Here is a 12,067-nt window from a genome sequence, read left to right on the forward strand (position 1 = left end):
ATGTGCAAAAACCCATGTTTAAGCCCCTAGTCCCCACCTGCAGGGGGAAAGCTTTACGAGTGATGAAGCAGTGTTGCAGGTGTCTCTCTCTTTCTCTCTCTCTCACTGTCTCTCTCTGTCACCCCTACCTCCTCAATTTCTGGCTATTTCTATCCAATTGATAAATAAAAATAATAAAAAATATTTTAAAAAGGAAAATGACTTTTAAAAAAAGAAAAAACGATAGTGTCATTTGGGACAAAATAGATGGAACTTGTGGTAATTATACTTAATGAAATAAGATTAAAGACAACAACCAGCTTGTTTTATTCATGTGGGAATATAGATAACTGAAACATGAATTTTAATATATATATATATATATATATATATATATATATATATATATATATATATATCCAAGCTGTCTTTAAGACATTAAGAGAATTATAGTGGTTATCACTGGATAATGTGTGTACAGAATATTGTTGGAAATGTACTTTATTAACTTATAATCTTGTAAGTTACAATTATATAATTAACAAAAATGATGTAAAGTCACTTACTAAAGTAAAGACTGGTTAAGGCTCATTGAGAAAGCTTTGTTATACACTTCGTTATACACATGGTCTATGTTTGAGTCCAGCCATCAGATGAGAGGTCCTATGACACTTGTATAAGTTTGACACTGTAATGTCCCTTCATCTCTCTTTGTTTCTCTACTGGAATGAAAAGTTCCCATACAGGGCATCTATATGTCTCAAAGTAAAAGTGATTACTATTACTCAGTGATTAGATTTAGAACTAATGAACTCAGCAATCCAGTAGAAAGGCCTAAAGAAGGCACCATACATTTTTCTGATTAAATATTTGTTACTTAGATACCATCCTTTCCTACCCCCTACTTCAGTTCCCTCAGTCACTCTATCCACTCAACTAATTATACAAAAGAAACTAAGATGCATTTCTTAATCTATTCTGACAGCATCAGCATTATTGTCACCCTTAATAATCTTTCAAAGAAACACAGTATATATTTGACCAATAGATATACTAGCAAAAAGTATTTTTCAACTAAAGAACAATTATTGTCTTTATGATAAACTTTATTAGAATCACCAAATAAATGTTAAAATGTCAAAAATTCAAAATTAGCTTAGGCCTTACCAAAATCTTAAGGTCTATTTCCTCTGTAACTTGATGCCAGACCCCATAAACCTAATACTGTTTTGGATACAGCAAATGACACTCAGCACATTAACAACTGGGAGAAAGCCTAAGCTTGTCAGGTAAAGAATGGACTACAAAAACTAAATTCTTAAGCAACTGGCTCACTTAATGATGGCCTTATTGGTTACTGCCAGGCCATTCCATCACCTGGTGCCCTACTCAGGGAATCCTTGGACTCTCCCATAGACACAACGGGCATAGAACTGTCTAGAGACAATGGGCATAGAGCTGTCTCTCTCTCCACCATCATGGGTCACTTCCATCAGGAATGTTCTTATAAGTCCTGTTGTGGGCTTCTTTAGGAATGTACCCTCAGTATGAACTACCAATCATTAGGAATGCTCCAATCTACCAAGGGAGGCTGGTTCATCCTTCTCTGCCACTTGAGGAAAAATGGTCTTGAAATTATTGCATCCTAGAAGATTCCAAGCTGTGACCATGAACTGTGAGCTTAGACTGACAGGGACACACAGGTTAAATAGGCTCCTATGCTAAATATAAATATATATGGGCCCTGGGTCAGATCCATGTGGTAAACAGTTAATTGCATTTATGTAATTTATTCTAGTTTGGGAGCTATTCTCTGCCTTGACCCAGCTTCCTCATCCTATTCTAAACTGACACCATCTTACCATAAAATATTTTTAGGTCACCTTCATGTTAGCTATTAATCTCCAGCAAAAATTACAAAAAGTTATGGGGCCCTAGGAACATACAGAAAATAGAATTCCTGGCTTCTTTGCACCCAAATATCTCCATTCTCCTCCATTCTACTTCTACTTTTTGGCTCCTGTTTATTAAAGATATTGTCTTAAAAATAAAAAATAAACATAATGTCCTGCTTTATTTCTTACTATCCTTTAGTCACCAAGTTGCAGATACTACATTGATTTTATCCTAAACATCTTGGGCAGAGGAACTCACCAATGTGTCCCGGAACCTCACCTCTTCAGAGCCCTACCCAACTAGGTAAATAGGTTGAGGGTATGTATCAACCTGCCATTGTCCATGTCCAGCAGAGAAACAATTACAGAAATCTGACCTTCCACTTTATGCACACCAGAAAGAAATTTGGTCCATACTCCCTGAGGGGTAAATGTTAAATAATGACTAGAGGTCTCCAAACTGCAATTCCATCAGGACCCAGAGAGAAAAGATGGAAAAAGAAAATAAGAATATTTGGAAATCAGAAATAGTGGGTGTGGTTTAGAAAAGAAGAGAAAGCAGGATCATAGAATAATTTTATATATGTCAACCCATATATATGATCTTGAGAGAACTAATGCAATTTCTACTGGAGGGAATAAGGACATAGAACTCTGGTGGTGGAAATGGTGTGGGTTATAGTCCCTCCAGTTACCTTATAACTTATAATTGATTAAATCATCTATAAAAATTCCCCCAGTGGTAACATAACATATAAGTGAGACCTCAGCTCCAAAAAAAAAAAAAAAAGAAAAAGATAAAGAAATTTAAGTTCAGTGAGTAGGAATTTAGTTTCTTTCACTAAAGTATTATGAATGGATACATTCCATGTCCATTTTTTGTTAACCCAATCCATAATGAAAAAAAAAACATTTTAATGTAAAAGTATTTCTATAACTTGGCTTATTCAAGTTTCCATGGGAAATCTTAAAAATGTTTTTTACTCTTTTATTACACTCTCTATATAATAATAACCAGGATAATAGTCAAGTTAATGGAATAGAAATGAGTTACATTAAGCTAAATATTGTATCTTTATGTATCTGTGCATGTGCTGTTTATTACTCCAGCAATTCTATCTGATATGAATTTTTTAGAGAAAAAAGCAATATTAACATAAATTATAATTAATAATTGAAGTTAGACCTCGGTATGCTTTTATGACGTAGAAATCTTCTAGGTAAAGTAACTTGCCAATCCAAGGGTCATACGTGAAATAGTACATGGCAAATCCAACAATTACTTTGCCTAGGAAGAGAGAAGAGAATGTACAAAGAGGTACTTTTAATAGTGGAAGGGTCTTTCATCCAAATATATTTTTCACTTTTAAAGTAATGAAAAATCACTGGAAAAAATTGAAAACACAGTAATCTATGTAGAAGATTGAAGTTCCTTAGGAAAACATGTAAAAAATTAGCCATATTTTAAAACTGTGAACTAAATACTGAAAATATGTCTATGCATATACAAAATATAAAGACTTAATCCATACTTCCTTTTAAAATACCACTGATTATATGTAAATGAATTTTCCTCTTCTTCTTAATAGTGATTATGTCCTTATGAACAGTATTTCTAATTGAGGTAAAGAAAACATATTTCCCCAACTATAGCACATACTCCAGTAGAAGCCCATGCAACCTTACAAACCCCAGCTACCAACTTACCTACACACACACACACACACAAACACACACACACACACACACACACACACACACACTCAACAATCTAAGTAATCACAACAAAGATTTTAAGTACGTAATTTCATTAAATGCTAATGATCTCAACTCATCCATCAAACACACAGAATAGGAACATGGATCAAGGAACATGATCCAACCTATTTGTTTCAGAGCACTTAATTGACCAAATAGGACAAGAATAGGCTCAAAGTGAAAGGACAGAAAACCATCATACAAAGCAGTGGAACTCAAGGAAGAGCAATAACTCCTATCTGATACAATGAACTTCAACATAATTAAAGCAATAAAATACAAGGATGTTATTTTAGGGGATCATCAAAACAAGAAAAGCTCAAAAATTAACTTTTATTCTGTAAATGAAGAGGCAGTAAAATACGGAAACCAGTTACAGAGAAATCTGAGTAAGTACATTGCTAGTAACAAAATAAGAGTGAAGGATTTTTAATTTCCAACTCTCTCAGTAAGATAGATCAATCAGGGAGAAAATCAATAAAGAAACAAAAGAATCAAATGAAAGGTGGATAGGTTAGTCTTACTAGGTATCTTCAGAACTCCTTATCCCAAGTGTGAAATACGTACAAAAGATGGACCAGAGGAAAGGGAACTCAAGGAAGCAATGCCATTTACAACTGAATCCATTAGGATAAAATACCTAGAAATAAATCTAACAAATGTGAAGGACCATTTCAATGAAAGCTATTACATTATTAAAAGAAAGAGAATGACACAGATAAATGAAAGAAAACCCCCTATTCATATATTGGAAGAAAAAAAGTACCACCAAATTGGAAACCCTACTAAAAATAATCTATTTTTTTAATTTATTTAACCTTTTATTGACCTTGTTGTTGTTGAAGTTATTATTGTTGTTGTTATTGATGTCATTGTTAGATAGGACACAGATAAATGGAGGCGGGGGAAGACGGGGGTGGAGATAGACACCTGCAGACCTGCTTCACTGCCTGTGAAGTGACTCCTCTGCAGGTGGGGAGCCAGGGGCTTGAACAGATATCCTTATGCCAGTCCTTGCACTTCAAGCCAGTGTGCTTAACCCACTGTACTACCGCCCGACTCTCCCCAAAATAATCTATAAATTCAATGTTATCCCTATTAAAAATTCCAATGACAAGTATCAAGGAAATTGCATGATTTCTCTTTAAAAAAAAAACACTCCTGAGAGAAAAAAAGAAGAAACATGGAGGTATCACAATTCCTCGCTTCTGTTTATATGACAAAGCAATAGTAGCTAAAAACAGTGTGGTGTCATAACAAAGTGTGAACCAATGGAACAGGACAGGGAGCCCAGAACTAAACACATACATGTATAAGCACATTATATATGATGAAGAGGGCAAAGTTGCCCAATGGAGAAAAGAAAGTCTAACAAATTGTGTTGGGTGAACTGGACAAACACATGTAGAAAAAAGGAAACTAGACTACCATGCACAAAAATTAACTCAAAATGGATTAAAAAAAACCTGGATATTTGATCTGAAACTATAAAATACATAGAATAATCTATCAGTGAAACATTTGTGACCTTAACTTTAAAGACATATTTGAAGAATCCACTTCATGGTCAGGGGAAACAAACAAACAAAAAAGAATGAATGAAAAAATGGTACTATATCAGATTAAAAATCTTCCACAAATCAGAAGAAAACTCCAGAAGGATAAACAGGAAAGCCCATATAATGGGAAAATATATTTCATACTATACTTCAGACAACTGGTTGATATCAAACATCTATTAAGAATTCATCAGCTCAACAAAAAGAAGAAAAAAAAAGAAAGAAGATAGGAGTAGATGGCTCTCTAAAGAAGAGATACACATGGCTCACAGACATATACAAAAATGCTCCATTTCACTCATCATTAGAGAAATGCAAATTAAAACCACACTGAGGTTCCACCTCACACCTGTGAGAATTGGCTCCATCCATAAGATAAAAGAAGTATATATTTGCATATAACTGCCCCTAACTTAAGGAAATGTGAACATATGTACACAGTACCATATGACCTAGCCTAAATATAGTATCTGTAATTTTGTTAGAAATCAAAGTATCTGAAATGGAACTAGGTAGTTTCATGTACTAGAAGAGATTTCATGAAGTTAAAGGAGTTCAAAGGTTGGCATTCTGATGGTCTTTTTGTTTTTATTTTCTACTTCATTGATTTCTGCTCTTATTTTAACTTTTTCTTGTCTCCTGATGACTTCTGGACCTCTTTGTTGATCCTTTTCTAGTTGGCTCAGTTGGGTTGTTAAATGGTTTATTACTGTTCTATCTCTCTTTCAAAATATTTATTTATTCCCTTTTGTTGCCCTGTTGTTTTATTGTTGTAGTTATTGTTGTTGCTACTGATGCCATCGTTGTTAGATAGGACAGAGAAAAATGGAGAGAGGAGGGGAAGACAGAGGGGGAGAGAAAGATAAGACACTTGTGGAACTGCTTCACCTCTTGTGAATTGACCTCCCTGCAGTTGGGAAACCGGGGGCTCCAACCAGGATCCTTATGCGGGTCCTTGCGCTTTGTGCCACCTGCACTTAACCCACTGTGCTACTGTCCCACTCCCTTGATTTCTCTTTTTTATGGATGTGAGCCTGTATGGCTGTTTACTTGCCTCTCAGGACTGCTTTCTCTGTATCCCATAGTATCTGATTGTTCAGTTCTTCATTTTTATTTATATCAAGGTAATTCAAAATTTCTTTTTTGATTTCTTCAATAACACATTTGTTATTCAGAAGTATGTATTTAGTCTTGATATTTGGGGAAATTTCTTTTTTTATTATTATGATTATTTTTCCTTATTGGTGGATTAATGGTTTGCATTCAACAGTAAATACAATAGTTCGTACATGCATAACATTTCTCAATTTTCCACATAACAATACATTCCCCACTAGGTCCTCTGTCATCCTGTTCCAGGACCTGAACTCTCCCCCAGACCCACCCCAGAGTCTTTTAATTTGTTGCCATACACCAGCTCCAGTCCAGGTTCTGTTTAGTGTTTTCTCTTCTGATCTTGTTTTTCAACTTCTGCCTATGAGTGAGATCATTTCATATTCATCCTTCTGTTTATGACTTATTTCACTTAATATGATTTCTTCAAGCTGCATCCAAGATGGGCTGAAAATGGTGAAATCATCATTTTTAATAGCTGAGTAGTATTAAAAATGAGATTTTGAAAGGACCCAGTTTCCAAAAGATTTGGTTATAGCTATAACTATCTGTTGCCTTCTTAAACCCTAAGACAGCAGGAACTTTCCCCTTTCTCTATAAAGCCCATGTTTCTTCCAGTCCTGAAACCTCCAGAGTGAGGCTCACTTTCCTGCATGCTTCTCCCAATTCATAGGAACTGATATACATCTGCTGATCCTAGCCTAATCAATGCAACCAGTACCACCTCAGCGTGCGACACTTCAGACTGTGTCCACAGATATGCCTTAAAGTACCTAATGAAATAGTTACTACTTAGACCTAGATACCCTCCTAACCTACCTCCTATTACATGTCCCCCATTCACTCCAAAGCTAACTGTGTCAGACAAAGTAAGGACTACAAAAGCTGAATAGGGGCAAGAGACTAGCATACTTTAACTATGACTCTTTAGTCACAACCTGGCCACCCCATCACCTGGCACCCTATGTCAGGGAGTCCTGTGGTTCCCACTGAGCGATGATGGATCTAGACCTCTAACAGTCCTTCTCTCCATAGTCACTGGTCATCTCCATCAGGAACAAAAAAATAGGCCCCTTTGTAGACCCCTATGGGATCTTGCTCTCAATGTGAATCAATAATGGTAGGTAATGTTCCACTCTCTGAAGAGAGGCTGGACAACATACTCTACCTACTTCCTGAGGAAGATGGGACCTGAAATTAGTGCAACCTGGAATGTTCCTAGCTGTGACCACAGAATGTGAGTTTAGACCTACAAGGATGCAGAAATAACATAGGCTCCTGTGCTGAATATGGGCCCCAGATCAAACCGGTGGGGTTTACAGTTAACAATATTCATATACTTTCCCCATATTTGGGAACTACTCTCTTCTCTGATCTAGCTTTCTAGTCCTTTTTCCAACTATGACACCATCTCCCCAGAGAATAACCTGGGTCCACCTGAATATTAGATGTCAGGTGCAGGCAAAAAATAGCAAAGTAATGGGCCCTCCAGAATATACCTAAAATAGACCTACTATATTTTTTCAAAATGGAGACCCCAATATTCATCTGCAATATTTATGCCTTTAGGTTTATGATTAGTCAACAATTTGTTCTGCTTTATATCTTAACTCTTTTTCAGCTACTAGGTTCCGGATGATGATGCCAACCCAACATTCTTAGGCAGAGGACCCCACCATGTGTTTTGGAGCCCTGCCTCCCCAGACCCCTGCCCCACTAGGGAAAGAGAGAGACAGGCTCAGAGTATGGACTGACCTGCCAATGCCCATATTCATCAGAGAAGCAGTTACAGAAGCCAGACCTTCCACTCTCTGTATTCCACAATGATACTGAGTCCACACTCCCAGAGGTATAAAAAATAGGGAAGCTATCAAGGGAGGGGATTTGATATGGAGCTCTGGGGTGGGCAATGTGTGGAAATGTACCACTCTTATCCTATGGTCTTGTCAATGTTTCCCTTTTATAAATAAAAAAATTACTGAAAATTGGGTTGATAGTAACAAATTTCTTTAGCTTTTGTATGTTTGTGAATATCTTTCTTTATAGACTCATATTTGAGGGGTAATTTTGCAAGGTAGAGTATCTGTGGCTGGCAGTTCTTAAATTTTAGTACTTTTGATATGTCACTACACTCTCTTATATTTTAGTACTTTTGATATATCACTATACACTCCTTGCATCTACGGTTTGTAAAGAGAAGTCTGCTAAGGCCTGATAACTCTACATCTATATGTCAGGTCTTTCCTATCCCTAACAATATTTTTTCTTGTCATTGAACTTTGATGTACCTTGGATTTATTAGTTTTGCATTCGGAACCTGGCTGTATACTCTACTTCCTAGATGCTGATGTTCTGAGGCTAGCCCAGGTGGGGGAAACTCTCAATGACGTTTTCCTTGAATATGTTCTCTATTCCCTTCAATCTGTCCTCTTCCTCTGATATTATTATCATTTTCTAGGAGACCCTAGAAAATAGGAGACCCTACCTTTTGGTAGGGTCTCCTATTTCACAAAGAGTGCTTTATTCATTCTAAACCTTTCTTCTTTATCATCTTTCAGTGAGTGTTGGCTGATTGTAGCTTAGGTTGTAGCTTCTAGCTTAGATATTATCTTCTCTGAATGAGGAGTGTATATATCCCAAGTTTTCTTTTTTTAAAATTTTTTATTTAAGAAAGGATTAATGAACAAAAACATAAGGTAGGAGGGGTACAAGTCCACACAATTCCCACCACCCAATCCCCATAACCCACCCCCTCCCATGATAGCTTTCCCATTCTCTAGCCCTCTGGGAGCATGGACCTAGGGTCACTGAGGGTTGCAGAAGGTAGAAGTTCTGGCTTCTGTAATTGCTTCCTATCAGGGCCCAGAGAGAGAAGCTGATCAAATGGAAGATATTAAGATGTGGAAATGGGTGTAGGTGTGATGTAGAAAGAAGATGAAATAGGGCCGCAGGGGGGAAAAAGGGCCAAATATGCAAAAGTATAGATAGGTAGTCCTAGAAATAATAGTCAACACATATCTGTGTCCTTGGGAGAACTACTGAAATTTCCAGTGTTAGGAATGGGGACATAGAACTCTGGTGGTGGGAACAGTATGGGATTATAGCTTAGATATCTGATAATTTTGTTAATCAATATTATGTCACTAATAAAAATACCCTGGCTTATATTGGAGAAGGAAGATTTACTTTACCTGATGGATTTTGTTGATTATCTACTTCTGCAACAAGACAGTAGAAAAGAGGATTCTTCCCAAATCCATCTCTGATTAAATCTGAAATAGCAGTTCACATGTAATAGTTATAAAATTTGTATTGGAAAGAAGAAAGATAATTGAATAGGCAGTTTTAGAAAATTTTCTGTTCAAATTTTAAATAACTACACTACTAGAAACTATCCATGTATGGTGTACAGAGTCTGCTAAGACAGCCATGATAGCATATCATAGATATGTAATCATCTACTAAGGTTGTCTTGTTCTCTGTGATATTCTCAGCCAAGCACTTGTGATGGCAAATTCCTGGCAACTGTTAAAGCATTCTTAAACACAGACCACAGGCTTTGATCCCCATGGAACATCAGAAATGATGGGAAGGCAAAGGTAGACACCTACAACGATGGACCAAGGCTGGAAACGTCAGTGATAACCTTAGAGAGGAAAAAACCTAGGAAAAATTCTAACAAAGGATGTGAAATATGTGTACATTGGAGCCTACAGATAATTACTGAAATGAATTAAAGCACCTGGGTTATATTGCCTGGCCCCACCTTCAAGGAGAAGCTCCACAACTGGTGAAACAATGGGTAAATAGTCACTTTACATCCCTTTTTACCTCCCCTTTTCTGCAATTTCTTTCTGACTCTATCCAAAATTTAAAAAGTAAAATATTTATAAGATTTTTAAAATGGAAAATACAAAGTCCCTTTATGATCAAAACACTACAAAAATGGGAATAGATGGAAAATTCCTCAAGATAGTGGAGTCTTTATATAGCAAACCTACAGCCAACATCATATTCAATGGTGAAAACTGGAAGCATTTCCCCTCAGATCAGGTACTAGACAGGGATGCCCACTATCACCATTACTATTCAACATAGTGTTGGAAGTTCTTGCCATAGCAATCAGGCAAAAGCAAGGAATTAAAAGCATACAGATTAGAATAGAAGAAGTCAAACTCTCCCTATTTGCAGATGACATGATAATATACATAGAAAAACCTAAGGAATCCAGCAATTATCTTTTGGGTGTCATCAGGCAATACAGTAAGGTATCAGGCTACAAAATTAACATTCAAAAGTCAGTGGCATTCCTCTATGCAAACACTAAGTTAGAAGAAGTTGAAATCCAGAAATCAGTTTCTTTTACTATAGCAACAAAAACAGTTACATACCTAGTAATAAACCTAACCAAATAAGTGAAAGACTTATATACTGAAAATTATGAGTCACTACTCAAGGAAATTGAAAATATACTACCCAGAGCCATATACAAATTTAATGCTATCCCTATCAAGATCCCAACCACATTTTTTAGGAGAATAGAACAAATGCTACAAATGTTTATCTGGAACCAGAAAAGACCTAGAATTGTCTAAATAATATTGAGAAGAAAGAACAGAACCGGAGGCATCACACTCCCAGATCTCAAATTGTATTATAGGGCCATTGTCATCAAAACTCCTTGGTACTGGAACATGAATAGACACACTGACAAGGGGAATAGAATTGAGAGCCCAGAAGTAAGCCCCCTCACCTATGGACATACAATCTTTGACAAAGGTGCCCAGAATATTAAATGGGGAAAGCAGAGTCTCTTCAATAAATGGTGTTGGAAAAAATGGGTTGAAACATGCAGAAGAATGAAACTGAAACACTGTATTTAACCAAATACAAAAGTAAATTCCAAGTGGATCAAGGACTTGGATGTTAGACCACAAACTATCAGATACTTAGAGGAAAATATTGGCAGAACTCTTTTCTGTATAAATTTTAAAGACATCTTCAATGAAACAAGTCCAATTACAAAGAAGACTAAGGCAAGTATAAACCTATGGGACTACATTAAATTAAAAAGCTTCTGCGCAGCTAAAGAAACTACTACCCAAACCAAGAGACCCCTCACAGAATGGGAGAAGATCTTTATATGCCATACATCAGACAATAAGCTAATAATAAGAATATATAAAGAACTTGCAAATGTTAACAACTAGACAACAAACAACCTCATCCAAAAATGGGGAGAGGATATGGACAGAATATTCACCAAAGAAGAGATCCAAAAGCCTGAGAAACACATGAAAAAAATGCTCCAAGTCTCTTATTGTCAGAGAAATGCAAATAAAGACAACAATGAGATATCACTTCACTCCTGTGGGAATATCATACATCAGAGAACGTAGCAGCAGCAAATGCTGGAGAGACTGCAGGGTCAAAGGAACCCTCCTGCACTGCTGGTGGGAATGTAAATTGGCCCAACCTCTGTGGAGAACAATCTGGAGAACTCTCAGAAGGCTAGACATGGACCTACCCTATGATCCTGCAATTCCTCTCCTGGGGATATATCCTAAGGAACCCAACACACCCATCCAAAAAGATCTGTGGAAACATATGTTCTAAGCAGCACAATTTGTAATAACCAAAATGTGGAAGCAACCCAGGTGGTCCAACAACAGATGAGTGGCTGAGCAAGTTGTGCTATATATGTGAATACTACTCAGCTATAAAAAAGGGTGACTTCACCATTTTCAGCCTATCTAGAATGGA

General features: G+C 36.6%; 1 protein-coding gene across 2 annotated transcripts in view; it reads right to left on the bottom strand.

The window, feature by feature from the left end:
- The window catches only part of SATL1 (spermidine/spermine N1-acetyl transferase like 1), a 55,288-nt gene that overhangs the window by 4,984 nt on the left and 38,237 nt on the right, over positions 1 to 12,067 (bottom strand). For both annotated transcript variants that reach the window (XM_060182893.1, XM_007534017.2), the window contains exons 3-4: positions 9,496 to 9,576; positions 3,061 to 3,162 (exon numbers count right to left, since the gene is read on the bottom strand). In XM_060182893.1, the coding sequence (XP_060038876.1) occupies positions 3,061 to 3,162; positions 9,496 to 9,576 (183 nt within the window). The remainder of the gene's footprint in view (positions 1 to 3,060; positions 3,163 to 9,495; positions 9,577 to 12,067) is intronic.

This window comes from Erinaceus europaeus, chromosome X, assembly GCF_950295315.1.
Source record: "Erinaceus europaeus chromosome X, mEriEur2.1, whole genome shotgun sequence".
NCBI classification, from domain to species: domain Eukaryota; kingdom Metazoa; phylum Chordata; class Mammalia; order Eulipotyphla; family Erinaceidae; genus Erinaceus; species Erinaceus europaeus.